At 33.7% G+C, this 18,902-nt stretch overlaps 1 protein-coding gene and 1 long non-coding RNA gene across 4 annotated transcripts; one reads left to right on the top strand and one right to left on the bottom strand.

Moving 5' to 3' along the window:
- Nucleotides 1-1,651: 1,651 nt before the first annotated feature.
- LOC126977179 (uncharacterized) lies at nt 1,652-14,436 on the bottom strand. 3 transcript variants are annotated; one of them, XR_007732157.1, is made up of 10 exons: nt 6,785-7,649; nt 6,426-6,473; nt 6,045-6,110; nt 5,411-5,473; nt 5,154-5,324; nt 4,880-4,965; nt 4,751-4,804; nt 4,633-4,668; nt 4,464-4,532; nt 1,652-4,394 (listed from the first exon to the last, which is right to left on the bottom strand). XR_007732157.1 is itself a non-coding variant. In XM_050825893.1 (10 exons), the coding sequence occupies exons 2-10, from the start codon at nt 13,567-13,569 to the stop codon at nt 4,033-4,035; spliced, it is 1,017 nt and encodes a 338-aa protein (XP_050681850.1). In that variant the 5' UTR covers nt 13,570-13,571; nt 14,325-14,436; the 3' UTR covers nt 1,652-4,032. The 3 variants fall into 3 exon arrangements, 2 of the variants coding, with proteins under 2 accessions (XP_050681850.1, XP_050681851.1); XM_050825893.1 differs by lacking the exons at nt 6,426-6,473; nt 6,785-7,649 and adding exons at nt 13,460-13,571; nt 14,325-14,436; XM_050825894.1 differs by lacking the exon at nt 6,426-6,473 and having other exon boundaries at nt 6,785-7,631.
- LOC126977185 (uncharacterized) lies at nt 9,346-10,967 on the top strand. Its single transcript, XR_007732158.1, has 3 exons — nt 9,346-9,612; nt 10,162-10,429; nt 10,513-10,967. It is a non-coding gene; the product is annotated as an uncharacterized LOC126977185 (long non-coding RNA).
- Nucleotides 14,437-18,902: the final 4,466 nt, after the last annotated feature.

Below are 18,902 nucleotides of genomic sequence, written 5' to 3'. Positions count from 1 at the left end.
TAAAATTATATAAATTGGCAAAAATATTATTTTGCAAATTGAATAATGGAATAATATTATCAAATTAGTGTATTGTCATCCGTTCTCGATAAATCTAAATTTGAATGAAATCTGGCCATTTAACCTGTTATAAGACGAGCCCACTAAAAGTTGAATGTCGCTTATATACCGGGCGAGTTTGGCGCGAGCGAGCGCGTGTCTATGCGTATTGTTTTAGCTATAGCAAAATAATGCTTATAGTTAGAGTAATTTTATTGCATTTTTTCTGAAAGCTATTGAAACAATCAATAATAATGTGTGCAATCTATTTTATTTGTGATATTTTTTTATTTTACACAGACCTTTCTTTCGACAAAAAGTTGAAAAACAATTATATTTTAGAATAAATGAGTATTTTTAATGAAAAAAATTGGTTTTATTTATTAGTAATTGTGGTTATATAATCCTTTTTATTTTTCTATCTAATACAAAACTAAAATATACATGTCTTGGGAGTAATAATTTGAGATATTCATTCATTCACGATATTTCACGCGTTGATGACCGTACTTTCAGAACCCTCTTATGAATAGATGTTTAGAATCTATACTTCAAATTTTTATACTGTACGATAGGAAATTTAATCTAGTTTTTATGAATAAATAATACTTTGTATAAAATATAAAACCTTATACCTTATGAAGCAAAATGTTTCATAAAGTAGGAAATTCACGACATAAATTTGAGGATTTTTATTCTTCATATTATGTCGTGATAATCTACTCTCTAATGTTTTCTGTTAAAAAATACTATGTTCGAAAAAGCAATGAAATAAGCTTTTCAATTATGTATAATATATATACACCATAGAACAAAAAGTTATAAAAAAAAATATTGAAAACTACTTGCGCCGACAGGAATTCGCGGACTTGACCTGTGAGCTGCCGTGTATTTACACGGCCCTATACGGGTTGCTCGATTTGCGCGATTTTTGAATGCATTCTACCTAGTGTCATGTTAATTATCAATAAAATTTTGTCTGAATTGAGCTTACCCATTGCAACGTCCGACCAATGACAGCTGGCAGGTAGTGAAACGTCCCGATGACGCGATAAAGATTATCCGACGGCGAGCGAAAGATTCATCATTATTAAAAGCGATATAATTACATAACGACTGCACCTATGGCTATATAAAAAATACATTCAGGTAGTTAAAAGTATTGAAAATCAACATGTATAATAATTAAATTATGTTTTTGAACCCAAGTTATTGAAATAAAAAGTTAAAACTCGAGATTATAGGTAGAAATGCGATAAAATTTTCATAATATTAAGTTTTTATGTTTAATATTAGCGCGTATATTAATAAAACTTGTTTCTTTTTAAAATAGACTATATAACCTATTTTTGATATTAATATGTCATTACTTCGACTCACGGGATTGTTGCTTTAAACTAAAATATAGCACCAACAATTCATCAACAATTTCATTAACAAGGCCGTCGGCAAATATATTGCAAAATGGCCGCCTGTTGGCCGCATTTAGGCTTACTACATACGTTTCATACGTATGAACACACAATAAAATAATATTTTTATTTTATTTAATATGCAATAATAATAGTATGTTTAATAATTTAATACATTAGGGAAAGCAGAAATGAAAGAATTTTAATGAGTATAATTTATTTATTACATTTAAAAAGACTTATTTATAGAATTATAATTATAATATAGTTAAAGAAAAAGTTATCAAATAGAATCTTAGTTATCTAATATTGTTGGAAATGTACAAATTTCGTATATTCTATAATTTTACTTACACATAATTTCATTTCTACATATAATATAATGTATGTATATATGTATCTCTTTCGTTGTTTCGTTTCTTGTTAACCAAATTCAAAAAGAATGCTATTAAATTCAGTATTTCTCAGTATGTAATATTGTTGGATTTATATAATTTTCATATACACATTACACAAAGCGCGAGCTAAACTTGGGAAGTAAGTGGTTGCTGTCAACTATCGGCTAAGGTTATGTCAGTCATAACTCAAGTGGAACCAAAGTTGAAACGTCTTCAGTACTTATCGTGGCACTCTACAGTTTGCATTCAGTCGTCAAGTCTTTTAGTCGATGTCGAAGTAATCAGTCAAAAATAAAATAAATCTCTTCAAATAACTGGGAAGAAAATAACGAAATTTCCACTTCTGCGTATATGTGTATATGAATATAATATGTAAGAATACAGCTATTTTAATAATAGTCTCTTTCAAACCGAGAGGATGTATGTTAACACTGTTGGAATTTGTGTGGTTTAAAATTTAAATTAGAATATTTTTATTCAAAATAGGACTCAAAATCAATTATTGAACGTTAAAAACTATGACCCATTCAAAACATACTGCCTCAGACCTGAGTAGAACGGGCGAAAGAAACTCAGCAGGCTTTTTATTTTTTTTTATATAAATATGGATAACAATGTAATATCGTACAATAAACATTTATAATTAAAAAGCTTCATTCCCAGTCTGTTATATCATTACTTATTACATTACATCTTCACATTTCCAAATAGTCCTCGACTTTTTTGGACACATGACGCAAACTGTGTATTTTGATCCTGTCCGTATTGGGAAATGGTTGCTGTCAACTGTCGGTCTAGATTGCGTCTTGTGTCGTATATTACGTCGCGCCGTCGGTGTAACCTGTCCAGTATGTCTCCCAACACTAAAAAGTCGGCATTCAGTCGTCAAGTCTATTTGTCGGTGTCGTAGTAGTAATTCTTCTGCCAATACAGTCCTGAACTTGCGATGTGATATTTTTTGGTTTACCCCAGAAAATATCACAAAGCAGTTAAAAAGTGCAGAACTGTACAATCGGCGGAAGAGTTTTTTGTACCAGACTCTATTTCTTAGTCGTGTCGAGCAGACAGAAATAGATCCTTTCTGTCTATTCCTCCCATAGTTTTGTTATAGTCGAGTACAACACTGGCTTTATAAGTCAGTCGGTTATATTTGTAAGTAGTACCAATTTGAAGGTTATGGAATGTCGAGATCATACTAACGAGGTTAGCATCTCGCCATACCAAAACTGACAAATCAGAACAGTACGACGCCACTGCTTCACCATGTCGAAGATCAGTCTTAGTAAGTGTCTTCATTGTCTCAGGTACAAATTATCTGTTCAGTCGTAATGTCCCGTAACAGTCAGTCTTTTGTTTCTTCAGACATCGCAACAGTAATGGACTATTATAAAAATTATCCATCACTAATGTATGTCCGCGGTTAAGCAGTGGTTCGATCAAAGTGTATACAATTTTTGCAGTAGCGTTAGTTGGACGGTCAGTCTATTGTTTGTCGATTCTGTCGGTTAAAACAGTGGATCTGTCACTTTCAGGCCTCTCATTAGTCTCGTCATCACCAGCTCTGTCAATTGTCAGTTCCTCATTGTTAATTTGTATGTGGTTGTCAGCAGTATTTGTAGATGTGTCTTTTCCGGTATACACAAAGAACTTCCAGAGATAGCTACTGGAAGATTCACACAACTCATAGGTTTTGACCCCAACTTTCGCAGCCTTTGATGAAATTTTTTGGGCAAAGCTCAGTCGGCCGTGCCATTTGAGAAGTGATTCGTCAATAGCTATCTCTTGTGAAGGCATGTACAAGCCGGAAAACTTTTTGTTAAAGTAGTCTACAACAGGCCGTATTTGACAGATTTTTGTCGTGTCCTGTAAAGTCTCGTTGTCAACAAAATGAAGCATTGACTTTAGCAATAAGAATCTATTGAAAGACATAATTTTGCCAATGAATGCCACAGTGCCAAAACCATTAAATCCAAAATAGCCCTCTTCCTCTGGTAAGGGATATAAGCCTTGCAAGATTATTATTGCTAAAAAGCTAATGACTTCGTCTCTATTTGTAGGAGTCCAACGTTGAAGTCGTGAGTGAGTCGATAACTTATTCTGCTCGCGCAACAAAGCTATCTTCTGCACAGCGTACCTGTTCGTCTCAATGCACAAAAGGTCTAAGAAGTCATCGTCAAACATCTTTAAAAAATGTCAATAGGTCGAGTCAGGTCAGTAATCTGAAAAGTGGGCCCGTATGTCGCGGTAAACACTTCTTGTTGTCCTTTAAAAACCTGTCTGTCTTTGTTCCAGTCCAACAAGTAACAGTCGTCTGGTACAATGTCGCGTATTGCCCGGTCATCTCTCTCATCTTCAGTCCATAAAACTTCCGCTTGGAAAGCGCTCAAGTCACTAAGACAGGCGGGTTCAGTCAAGGCGTTACGTCTATTAGTTATGAAGTCAGGGTCGTCAAGTAAGTTGGTACTAAAGTCGTCATCGTCATCACTTAAGTTAGTCAGCTGCAACCATTCCTCCACCACAGAATCAAAATTTTTGTCATTGTAACCTAAAACAAACACGAAAATAAGCCCGAACCATTATGGCAAGCAGAGTAACTTCGGCAATTTATACTTACTAACTTCCCGTGCAGATGTTGAAGGCACAGAAGTTGCTGGCTTACCAATAACAACTTCAGCACCAATATCTAACGAAAATAAATATTTTAAAATTAAAAAATAATTTAAATATAACTCTGTTAATAGTATACTTGAGGAAATGTATGGCAAAATGGACATATAACGTACCCTCGTCGTCCAACCAACAATTTTCTGCAGAAACCACTGCAACAAATAAACATAATATAGAATGATGAATGAAATCATTTTTAACATGATCTACCTTAATTTTCATTAAAAATCTTACCGACTGAAGATGAAATACCAGAAGTTGATGGCTCTGGTTCCGCAGAATGAATATCTGTAACAACCCACATAGATAAAACAAAAGTAATTATTTAGTTGATAATATGACAATGATAATAATATTTTGTACCACTAGATCGCGTTACACCCGACGTCGATGTATGTGCTTCCGCAGGACGCATCAGCAAACAAGGAGACCGCTCGGGAGATGCTTTTCTATAAAATAAAAATCATACTTATACAGATAAAAACCCTCATACTTCGACAATGCAAATAATTGTTATACCTAGAAAATAAAACAAATGTACTTTAACTTTACTTGGACTACATAATATACAAAACGTGTGAGTTATATAAGTAGATAAATGTTTTATATGAAACATTGGTTTCAAAATAATACTTACTTTGTTCGCCGATTACGCGGGGGTGCGTCCGGTAGAAGCATGCGCTCCAATTGAGACTTCCGCTTACGAGCCATCAACTCTTGACGCGACTCAGCCTGTAAAGCATCAATTCGGCGCTGCATAATTTTTTTTTCAGATTGAATCTTCTTTAGAATTTCATCTTTTGAGTCCCTAAAAATACAATGGTATCGCCGTAAAACATTCATTTTAACAATAATGTATTAATATAAGTTGAAGATTACAAAAATGAAACGTACAATTGTCTTCTCCCACGGCCACTTCCTCTACCACGTCCTCGAGAAGCCTCATCGTTACTTGATCTACACAATATTAAATATACTTTCATCATAAGCTCGTCCTTTAAAAGTTGTAAAATAAGCGCATTGGGTTATAATCTTACGATTAAACATATCGAGTATGTAAGCGAGAGGAATTATTATAGTTGTTGAATTTTTGTCAGTTTGTTTAGTTGATAGATAATAGAGCACGCTAATAAATAATATTTCTAATTCTTAATAATACCAACACACTTATGTTATTTCTTTATATATATATTCGCAAGATACGCCACAAATTATGATATCATCCCCACCATCGGGATGTGTGGCGTTATCTCCACGTACGACCAAGCTGTGGAATGATTTCCTTGAGCATTGTTTCTCAGACTATATGACATAAATCCTTCAAAATCGGCAGCGTTCACGACTACAGCTTTTTAAAAGGCCGGCAACGCTCTCTCTCGTGTGCATGTGTGCGCAGCGGTGATCAGTAGGTGACCCGTAGGCTCGTTTGTCCTCCTCTTCCATAAAAAAATCTTATAAACAACTATGTCAAATTGAATTAAGGATATTTTATATTTACTTACAAATAATTTTTATATGGAATACTCACGGTTGAAACTGCGACGCTTCGCCGCTGGTACATTGCCCACCACCATAATTATTTTGAGTCTCAGACCTAAAATTTTAATACTGAAATTAAATTCTTACTTATAAATATAATTAATAAGCTCATGCTTTTAATAAAAGCACGCTTGTATCAAAATATGTTAAATTTTAAACATGTCGAATAGTGTTAGTTCATGCATATTTATTTTTATATGATAATTTGATTTTGTTTTAAAGTAAACCAATAGTGTAAAAAAATCTGTTATGCAAAATAATTAAAATAAGATGAAGCAATATAATGAAAAGGGTCCACACCATATAAAATAAAAAGACCTTATCTGACTAAATAATACATGCACCAAACCAGATTTTAGTTTGTACGAACCCTTATTTCAACGATAAAATGGCCGTTGTGTACATACGTACAATTTATCTGCGGAATGCACAAGTAAAACATGAAATACTTGGTTGTCTCAATACATCCAGATTGTAGAATATTATAAACATTTTATTTATGATATGTTGTCCCTATTAAAAGCAATTAGTTATTGATAATTAATTGGATTACAATAAAAGTTTGATATTAAAACAATACTGTATCGGTCATACTGTGATAACTTGTCGATTTACTGTCGCAAGAGGAATTACATAAGTACTTTATATATAAATTCGGAAACTAGATATCATGAGGATTAATTTCATATATAAAACACATATAATAAGTAATTAAAATATCACACTTACATGATGCACAAAACAATAACAAACCACTTGACACACAATTGACAATTCCGCCCGCAATTTTTTTTTTTTTTAAATTAATTCGTTCTTTCGAACAGGCTATAGCCAGGGGCCTTACTGCCTTGTCGTTAGTATTTTCATTTCTTTGGTATTTATTATTTTCACTATTTTGTTTTACAAAAAGTCCAATCCAGTTTTCTCATTTCATCTTACATTATTTCCATTTTCCTTTTCCAATTATGTATATTCGATAGCGAATATTTATAGTAGTTTCTTTCATCAAATCCAATCCAGTCTTAAAGTCATCAGTTATTTTACCATTTCCGTTAATGTATAATTCTCTAAAGAATATTTTCCATATTTTCCTTTTAGTAAGTCCAAATCCAGTAATATAGTCTCTAATAATTTTCCCCTTTTCTTAAAGTCAAATCCAGTGTAGTTTGCATAACTTTTTAGAATAATACCTACCTATTTACATTATCTGTTCAGTTCGCGAATTGCGCTATGCTATTACTAGTTGTATATGTACGAGTTATAACGTATTTACATAATTATAAACAAATTTACAACGTATGTATCTACAAATTACAATGTATTTACAGTACTACATACAAATTTATACAAGGACATATAAGTTGATGTGTCCTTTAATAGATCTATTACTGAGAGCGGGATTATATTGGGTGCACCATATATTTCCAGTAGCTCATCCATCAGCACAAGGCGCTGTATGCCAAAGGACGAACAATCAAAAAAGATGTGATCCAGAGACTGATCTTGTTGCTTATTACAATGGTCACAAAAAGGAGAGGAGACAATTTTTTTGCGATGAAGATGAAAATTCAATCGATAGTGACCAATACGCATTCGTGTTATTGTAGTATAGAACTTTCTGTGAGCGTTATTTTTAAACTTACAAAACCAGGGTGTGCTATTAACGGGATTATCTAACAAAGTATACGAATGAGCCTTATTTTCAACTTCTGTACAATTGTACCAATATCTTCCCCAAAGAAGAGTCATACGCTGTTTTAGATTAATTATTATATCTGTATATGGTATGTTAATGTCTAGATCTTTGCAATCAGGATATAGGGATAGATCGGATATATTAATGATAGTTCTAGCTAGAAAATCAGCGCTTTCGTTTCCTGCTACTCCTATATGGGACGGGACCCAAACGAAATCCACTTTAATATCGATTAAACATAGTTCGAACCACAATTCCTTTATAGCAAAAATGATGTAATTGATGTTAGCACTCATTTTGTTATTTGACAAACTTTTTAACACACTCATACTATCACTAACTATTACCCACTTCTTAATAAGTTGATTTTGTTTCTTAATATGCTTTAAAGCAAAAAGAATAGCGACGGCTTCAGCAGTAAAAATACTGGCATATCTATTAATCTTAAAGCCAATACCCTTCCTAATTTCAGGAAGGTAGATTGCAAAAGAAACATTATTATTGTTTTTTGCGCCATCCGTATAAATAAATTTATAATTAGACCATTCTGACAATAATACATGAACCTCCTCTTTTGAAGTTAAATTTGGATCTATTACCACATTAATTGCAGAATATTTACATCGAAAAGAACCTGCATGGCAGGGAAGTATATCATTATTCCGATGAATATTTAAATCTTGTAGAAATTTAAAAAATGAAGAAAAATCTTGCAAGATAAACAACTGTCTCTGAAATGAAGACGATTGATAAGCAATAAGATTCTTAAGAAGATTGTTCGTCGGCAAGCTATAGAGCTTTAAAATAAATCTTTCTTTAAGATAACTAAATCTAATACACAAAGGAGGAAGGTTGGCCTCGATTTGCATAGCAGCTATTAGGCTAGTTTTAAGTGCACCCAATATTGTACGCATACATTTATTTTGTATTTTATCCAGACTATTAACAATTTTGCTGTCTGCGGCGAAACAATGAAAGCCATATTCAAAATGACTACGAATAAGCGATTTATACAAAATTAACAATATTTTAGGGTCCGCTCCCCACGACGTTGCACACAAAGATTTTAATACATTATAAGCTTTATTCGCTTTAATTATAACACTATCTGTATATTTTATCCAAGACAGTTTTGGAGTAAATGTTACACCTAGAAATTTTATGTCACATGAAATAGGCAGTGGAATGCCATTGTATAAAATGGGAGGCAATATGATGCGTTTACGACCAATCACAAAGACTTTTGATTTGGTTGGATTTACATTTAAATTAAGATAAGAAAAGTATTGATATAAATTTACAAGTGCTTTATTAATAGTAGCGGCTAAATTAATCAGATCAACTCCCGATACATAGACGACTAAGTCATCTGCATACTGTAGGTTTACTATATTTGGCCCCAAAATAAGGTTCAATCGTCTTATGTACATAATAAAAATTAAAGGAGACAATATTCCCCCCTGACAAACACCTAGAGAAGAAAGTCTTGGTCCATACAAATGTTTATTAAATTTTACATATACTTTTCTGTCAGTCAAAAAGGATTGCATCCAATTTATTATTTTACCTGGTATCCCTAACATTGATAACTCGTCACAAAGCACGGCAATATTTACACTATTGAAGGCACCTGAGATGTCAAAAAATACAGACAAAAGATACTGATTACTTGCTAAACATTGATGCGCATCAAGCTGTAACTGCGCTATACTCTCCCTAGAAGACCGACCTTTGCGAAAACCAAACTGATTATTAGGCAAAAGACAATTTTGTTCTATAAAGAACTCGAGACGTTGTTTTAGAAGCTGCTCAAATATCTTCCCAACACAAGACGTGAGAGCTATAGGTCTATAAGAGTCAGGTAACATTTTATTTTTGTCTGGCTTTAAAACTGGGATTAAACAGTCTGTTTTCCATTCTGCAGGAATAGTATTCTCCTTCCATAGGCGATTAAGATTATTTAAAAAGATGTTGAGACTGTGGCAATTAAGTTTTTTGAGTAAAATATATGGAATGGTATCAAGACCGAAAGATGTATCTCTTCTAGTATATAAAGCGGATTTTAGTTCTTGTAAAGAAAAAGGCTCTATCAAATATTTATTACTATCATTAACAACATTTACATAGTTAGTTAACTCATTTGATACAAAGTCAGAAGTATACTTTTGTAGAAAATCTGGAATCCAACTATCATTCAACACACTGTCAGGAATGTAAGTTTTGTTAAATTTGCGCATGTATTTCCAAATTGAAGACAAAGGAGTACAACGATTAAATGAATTGCACAAGCCTATCCAGCTATTTCTTCTTTCACTTTTTAAGATAAGTTTTTTTAAAGCCCGCAATCTCTTAAACTCCACATAATTTTCATCAGTGGAGTTGTTTTTAAAATTAATGTAACCATTTTTAGCATTTAAAACTGCTTCTGTACACCTCTGATTCCACCAAGGCAACCAAGGATATTTAAAAGATTTTTGTGAACAAGAACTAGTAACATTATTACTATTAGAACTTTTGGAAAACAGACAGCTAGGGATTGACTGCTTGGCAGCAGAAAGTAAAATATTACAAAAGGAATTAAAAGCATCTATTGAAGATAAAGTGTCAAATTTAACATCATCCAAATAAGAAACAACTAAGTTACTATACATATTCCAATTCACCTGCTTATAATTAGGGTAAGTGGGCAAATGTAGATTATTACATAATGTGTTTTGCAAACTACTACTATCACTACTTACTGCCATTTTTATTATTACAGGGAGATGATAACTACTGCCCAGAGGACTGTCAATAACTGACCAGTCACATAAAAGAGCCAATGATGGAGTTACCAAAGTCAAGTCAAGAGCATTAGGACGCCAAGATGGAGATCCTATTGTGGTAGCTTGACCATTATTCAGAATAACAAGACCATTCTCATCTATAACCTCTAAAACATCTTTACCTCGAGGCAATGTATCAACACATCCCCACAACATGTGATGAGCATTGAAATCACCTGCAAATATCATTGGCTCTGGAATGGACTTAATTAAACTGTTTAAATTGTTTTTATTAAATGGAGGATTTGAATTGGAAGGACTGTAAAAACTTACAATACTCAGTTCTTTGTTATTAATTTTAATTTTAATGCAAACATTTTGTAGAGCACTATCAAAATATGTATTTATGTTAGAAAATGTGATATTATTATGAATAAAAATTGCTACACCATTGTGTTTATTACCACAATCATTCCTTATTGTGTTATAGCCTTTTATTAAAAAATACTGATGTGGTTTTAACCAAGTTTCCGAAATTATAGCAATATGAATATGATTTTCATATAAAAACCTTGTAAAAATAAGCCTATTACTAATAATACTTTGAGCGTTCCACTGCACTATATTCAATGTATCCATAATAACAATTAACTAGATGTCTTTTTTCTAAAAGTGTTACTCAGAATTTCCTTAATACTATTTGAATTTATAGTTAACTTATCTTTATTCGTACAAATTTGTAAAACTGCTTCAACCAAGAGGTTCATAAATTTGTCAGATTTTATAAGATTGCTCAGGTGTGTGTCAATATACTTGGAGTTTAATTGAGGGAAAGCAGATTCATTGAAGAGATCTGAGTATCTAACACTACGGGACTTCACTTTGTTTTCTTCAATTTTTTGTTTTTTCAGAGGACAGGTAGATGAGATAGCTATGTGATCTCCACCACAGTTGGCACATTTTGTTAAAGTTTTTGGACACATTTTAAAATTGTGATTGTCAGAACATATGGAACAAACTTCATTGTTTCTACAAAATTTAGCAATATGGCCAAATTTCATACAGCGTAGACACTGTTTAATAGGGGGTACATATACATTAACCTCATGCCTCCAGTGATCAAGTGTTACATACTCAGGTAACAACGTTGATGCAAATGTGACTGCAACAGTTTGCGTTGGAACAAAGGAGACAACACCCTGTGGGTCCTTTACTCGCCGCATGAACCTTCTCACAGCAATAACTTTTTTACTCGATGCAATTAATTGATGAATTTTTTTGTTGGAGTAATCAGTGGGAACAGAAGTAAGAACTCCAGTGACCTCCGTTTCAGAAGCCGGAATTGAGGCAACCATCTCCAACTCGCTAAGTAACTTTTCATTTTTTAAAAATACATTCGCATTGTTAGGCAGGTCAAAGGTAACACCAACTTTAAAAGCATTAACGGACCTCAGGTGCAACACACCCGATACGCAATGCCTCCTGATTCCATTTGACAGACCCAACCTGTCCTTGTCTGATATTTTGACTTCACCCTGCTTGCGATTGAGAAATACAATAAATTCCTTCTTATTTGAATTTTCGTCGTACAACCTATAATAATTTGTCGCTCTATAAGGGGTATACTTCTCTTTATCCTTTCTTCTTACAATGAGACGTTCAGTCACCTCCGCGTCAGATACCGAGGATTCGGATAGGGGAAGTTCGTCTGCTGGTTCTGCGTCGCTCTGGCCGTTCTTCGGCCTTTTACCTGTACGCTTCCCCATGGCGATGGGGAAGCGCACTTAACAATTTATATATACAAAAATCGAATATTTATAAACCAGGATAAACAATTTACAAGTATGAAAAATATATGCACAATGAACAATAATTTAAACAATTTTTTTTTGTATAAGCGCGCCTTCCTTCGTTCACTCGTTCCCGCCAAAAAAAAAAATTCCGCCCGCAAAGCGTTTTCAATAAATTATTTTTTTAAATTTTTGCTCGGATACCTGATATTTAAAGATAAGCCTATCACAATTACTTACCATAGAGTCTTATAGTATCGTATTTGACAAGCTAATTCACTCATACCACAGATTAAAACACAAAATAAATACGCAAGTCGACTGGGCCACTCTGGTTGCCTGGACGTTTGACTGTCTAAAGAAAAAAGCCGCTCTAGTTGCGCGGACGTTTCAGTAGGTAACGGATAAGTATAAAAACAAGTATAATAATATTTGTACAATTTTATTAGGATGATAATTAATTAAAATTAAATCACAAAAAAAAACTATTTTATTTACAGTTTATGTGACTCAGTATCGCTACATACATACAGATATCGCTAGACACAGAGATACAGAATAAAAAAAATTTGAAACAGATACATATACATTTAATGGTTTTATGAGTAAATTATCTTAGATATTAATCTGTCATTTGACTAAGTATCGCAACTTATTTCTTAAAAACTTATTTCGAGAGAAGAAGTGCCAAGAAGACAAAGGTAAACTTTTCAATAATTATTTATAGATTTTCACAAATGTGTCATATATGCAAAGTGATGCAATAAAAATACTCAAACGTAACGCAACATAAAAATTGTATTTATTTAGATATTTACAACTACAAAAAGTGATTTCAAATAAGCAGTGTTCACAGCATAATTTATTTCGCCGGCGCGGCGCAGATGTTAGGACCCACAGTTAGAACAATTGAAGGGTTTCGAGTTTCTACTTATCGCTTATCTTGGCGGCGTTGTTCTTGCACCGCTGTATTTCAACACCGCTTATTTTCATTTACCAAATTTCGTCAACAAAAATAATACAAATATCATCATTAGATTACAGTCCTAAAATCGGAAAATTCGAAAGAAATTTTATTTTGAAACAAGATTCTCGTTATAGTGAGTTTGTATACGTTTTATATTATAAAAATAAAAACAGAAACTAGACTTACACTTGGACCTGCACTGATGTCATCCGTGAAATTCTCCGTGGGCTCCCAATTTGGTGGAGAGTCCCCTGCGGGCTTGTTTCATAGGAAAATACTAGATTTCCTTCGGACATGTCTGTGGAAAACGTAAAATAAAAGAATAATAAAATAATGGCAACCTCCTTTTTCTTTTAAGTCAGTAATACTACACCATCGTTTTAATTAAATTATATTATACGTTTATTCGACGCTTTATAGGATCGCTAACGCTCCTGTGGTTCCTCGGATGTTGCAAGAGAATAGGGCCTACGGTGATAGTTTACCATCAAACATTTCAGATATATAAAATAATTATAACTTATAAAATACGTTTATTCGACGCTTTATAGGATCGGTAACGCTCCTGTGGTTCCTCGGATGCAAGTGAATAGGGACTGCGGTGATAATTTACCATCAAACATTTCAGATATAAAATATAATTTACTATCAAATATTTCAGATCAAAAATGTAGCACCCAGACTAAGCCCCACTCCCTTCCGACACGCACACATAGAAGATAGCGATTTGAATGTGTGCGTTGATTTTGGGAGGCCCCGTGTTTAGAATAGATTTTATGTCAAACTAGGATATATTGGGACAAAATAACAACTGAAACATATTTAACGATAATTTGTCAAGTAAATAAAGATATATTTCAACATGTTTCAAAGTAAATAAACACTATAAATGAACAGACAAAATTCATAGTCTATCTTTAGCCGTTATTCAATTTGAATAGATGCTATTTTCACTGGAGATTTTATCAAGAAATTCTCTATATTATACTATTATAATTATGTAAATGTCTTGGATATATAATCTATATGTAATATAAAAATAGTTACTTACTAAATATTGGGAATTACTCTTGAAAACCACAAAAACAATTTAAACAGTGATCGCACCACCGTTCAGTTCGGCGCTCGAGAATGACTGACGCTTCGGGTTCGAAATTGAGAAACGACGCCAACCACTTGAAACTGTGACTGTAGCACATTGTACCTATAACTGTCCGCCTTCATATCGTTATAAGTTCAAACGTAAATAGAACTTCCAGATATCGAAATTAGGCTTAAAACCGACTGAGGTCGTCATGGTTCAATATGACTCACGGCAAATGGCGCGAAACGCGAATTGCTTCAATATGACTTAGGGACTCCTAACGGGTTAAAGTGGGTCAAAATCGCGTCTAAAGGAGTCAGTTACAAACATACATACAAACATACAAATGAAGCTAATATAAAGCGTATAAAAACGTTTGCTTCTTGGGACGCCTAACACAAGTGATACTTAGTTTAAGAGGTGGCGCTAGCAGCGCTATTCCATACAAACGTTATCCTTTTTTTCCCTGGAGGGCAGTGATTTTTGTCACAGCATCTTAATATGCTATGCTACGTCCCTGCGTTTTCCTTATTTCTATCAACTAACGACATAAGAAAATATAACTCTTCAAACATCGTATTAAATGCCACTTTTATACCGCCGTAATCAGACGTATATGAAACATTATGGAAAGGTTTCAAGTTAAAAAAAAACTACGTTTAAAAAAACAACTCCAAAGCTATCAATAGGTAGCACATATAAATAATAGTATGTTATTAATATTAAAGGTAAAGGTTTGCATAAGAGGTGTATTATATTACATTTTTAGTTATTTGATACTTATCAGTTCTTGAAGTCGGTTTTTAAATGTAGTTTTTTTTACTTTTTAGTGTCAGTTAATAATAATAATAATATATCATCAACATCTATCAACAAAACAATGAAAAATCCTAAAAAAGCCATACACAAAAACAATTATATCATCCAGGTAGACAAAAATTTTCATAAAATAAAAAACTACTTGGCCAAACTAAATAAAATTTTATGGGACGAATTACGTAAATAGGATCATAAATCTCCGAGTAATCGGTGTACATACGGAAAAAAACTGATCGAATTGAGAACCTCCTCTTTTTTGAAGTCGGTTAAAAAGAAAACGTTTGGACATTGACTCGTTCTTCATGAAAATATTTGATCAAAATTTTTTAGTTGGGTCAATTTTCTTGGAGAAAACAGGAGAATACAAAACCTTTATAACTCCTTAATATAATGTCGTAGGTATTTTTTAGTTCAAAATTGTAAGCCTAATGCACAATATAAAATGAATAACTTAAATATTAGTTGACAGTAATTGTTTTTTTTATATATAACTGGCTCCGTCGACTGAATGTCGACGATTCGGCCACGTCAAGGTGGAGAGATTTTTTATTTTAATTTAGCTGATTGAAGTATATAAAGAGCTGATTTAAAAGGAAATGATCGGTTGATATAGCTGTGGTTTTTTTGTGAGCTGAAGAATAGGCAACAAGAGTTAGTACGGTTAGTAATAAACACCCATAACACAACAATATTAACTACCTTGTTAGTATCTAATCTAAGTTTAAGGGAGAAATGTGTGAATGTAAGTGGGAATATGTGCCTAATAGAAGCGAAGAAAGTATGGAGGAAGAAATTACAATTTAATATTATTGCGGGAGATAAATTTGTAAAGAATCTTTATGAAAGGGGAATGGCATAAAGTAAGAAGAAAAGGAATGTTGATGGGGCGAGGGATATCCTTCGGTAGAAGGTCATATAAAGGAATTGACAATTTAGGGCAATAGAAAAAAATATGTTCAAGAGTACCTTCCTCAAGGCCACATTCACGTATAGAATGGTCCCTTACCCGGATCTTGGCCAAAAATACTGGGGAACAGACAAATCCCAAGCGAAGTCGTATGATGACAAAAGTGAAAAGTTTATTTTGTTTTTTTTTTGAGGAAAGAACCAGGGCTTAGAGGGGATAAAGGGTTGGATAGAACCATAAAATTTACCTTTAGTTTGTTTTGTGATTTGCCATAAAGCATTCCATGAATCAACCAGAAAGTGTTTAGACATAGCGCGTAGATCTCGAGGAAAACAGTAATTAAATTTTAATGTTCCAGACTGAATCGCGTCTTTAGCGCACGAGTCTGCAATTTCATTGCCAGTTATCCCTAGATGACTAGGTATCCAAGCTAATGCAACTTCTATTCCCATTATGTGACATCTGTACAGGGATGCCTTTGTTCTTAAATTAATTGTGAAGTTGTTTGAAGATTTTAAAGGATTTTTTGTTAGTTCCAACAAGCAGCGTAATGAGTCAGACAAGATTAAAGCCTTGTTGATCTTATGTGATTCAACATATGACACCGCCTCTGACAGGGCAATTGATTCGCCAGTAAAGATGGAATTCTGCGGGGGACTTTTGTAATTTAAAATTATACGGAACTTAGGGATCCAAACTGCAGACCCGACCCAGCTATTGTTGGATAATTTGGATGCGTCCGTGTACAACGTCACCCAATCAGACCAATCAGAAGATAGAATGGAATTAAATTTTCTATTGGCTTCAGGGCAGTGTTTAGTAATTCCAAAGTCAAAGAAAATTTTAGGTTGGAAAATGAGAGACTGATATTCTACTTCAAAGACTAAGGGCATAAGGCTGATTGGTAAATGGGAACTAGAAAGGCTTTAAATTTAGTATAAGAATTAATTAACGGAGGTGGATCTTTATGAGACCAATATAAAAAAGTTTGAATAGTTAGAGACAAAGAGTGCATAATATCAAGTAGGGGGTGTGCGCTAAATTGGATTACTTTAGTTAAGAATCTATCGGCTAGGTACTGACGGCGAAGGTGAAGAGGTGGGTCTACACACTCCACTTGGAGAGCGTTGACGGGAGAACATTTCATAGCACCAGTTATGATTCGTAAGCATTTGGACTGGATTTTTAGGATAAGGCTATTTTGCTACACGGCTCAAGTAGAAAGCTACCGTAATCAAAATGACTACGAACGATAGCATTGTATAAAAGTTTTTGACAAAATGGGTGGGCACCCCAGCGTACAGTAATTGTTAATAAGCGCAACATAAATATTAGTTGACAATTGTTTGTTGATATAATGTGGCTCTAGAAGTCCTGTAATTATTTTGACAGTTGACAGTGTATAGGTGACAGTTGGTTGACGCTTCAGGACGCTTGAGTACCACAGAGCAAGCAACCACACCTACACCGAGAAAGTCGCAAATCAAAACGTATATTGTATAACTACAAGATAGGCACGGATACAGTGCAGCGCGTGAAGCAGATACAGGATCTGGGTGTCTTGTTTACATCGGACTTGATGTTTAGAGAGCATATAATTAAAACCTGCAAAAAGGCCTATAGAAATTTAGGGTTTGTTTTGAGACACTCTAAAGAGTTCACTAATGTCACAACCGTCAAGGTACTTTATAATGCACTAGTAAGGAGTCGTTTGGAGTACAACAACTCGGCGATATGGGGCCCTTATGAGGACAAGTACAGGTTGATGTTAGAGCGTGTCCAAAACAAATTCGTTAGGCACCTATACTTCAAGTTATATGGAGTATACCCATTTTACCCACTTATGTATCCGACACTGTTTGTGCTGGGTATGGTTGGGTATACTGAGTTGAGCGTCCGTAGGGATTTTTTTCTAGCAACGTATGTGGTGAAGTTGTTGCGCGGGAAGGAGCACAACCCGAAAGTTCTGTGCTGCTTGAGTCTTCGTGTGCCGGACCGGTACGTGTGGAGTTGCCTCCATCCGCCACTACTATCCATTCCGATGGCGAGAACAAATGTGTTGGCAAAGTCGCCTTTAACTAGAGCCCTTCGCCATATAAATGAACTCCACAACAAAGTGGACATTTTTGAGTGTACGTGGAGTGAACTCACAAGGGTATTGTTATATGTAGTATGTTATGGTAAATAGTAGTATGTTTAAGTTTTTTCTATTTCTGGTGTGATATATTATTTGTAATGTAATGTAGTTTGATTGTATGATTAGTTTTAGTTTGATTTGATTGTTGTTTGCTGTGTTTGTTATTCTTGTTTGTTTGTAACTGTTGCATTAGGTAATACCTGTAATGATAGTTGCTATGTGTGTGAAATAAATAAAAAGTATAATTCACAACAAATTTAAAAATTATAAAACTCATAGCGTACATACGTATTGGGACAGCTTCAAGGTCACAGAATGGCTCAAGTGGAAGATCGGCGAGGGACATACATGATGTGTGTCAGCATATGCCGAGCTTGTGCCTATTTGCAGCTGATGTTTGAGCTTCTTTTATTTTTATTATGTTTAAGTTTCATTTTAATTTTAACCTGTAATATATTTTGTTTTGATAAGTTTACTTTTGTTAATTACACATTTTTAGCTGCAAATAAAATATTTTATTATTATTATTAAATGCCATAAATCGGTATAATCTTATGAATGTATCATGAATTTTATATAATATATGAATATATTCTTGTGGTTTATATGAAATCCACTGTAATTGTTTGTTTGTGAGCATTAGTTTTGTAATTTTTTAGTAATTATGTGAAGGTATGTTATA

This window comes from Leptidea sinapis, chromosome 44 (genome assembly GCF_905404315.1).
Source record: "Leptidea sinapis chromosome 44, ilLepSina1.1, whole genome shotgun sequence".
In the NCBI taxonomy this organism is placed as follows: domain Eukaryota; kingdom Metazoa; phylum Arthropoda; class Insecta; order Lepidoptera; family Pieridae; genus Leptidea; species Leptidea sinapis.
The sequence above is the reverse complement of the archived record's forward strand: the minus strand, read 5'-3'. Positions and strand labels throughout refer to the sequence as shown.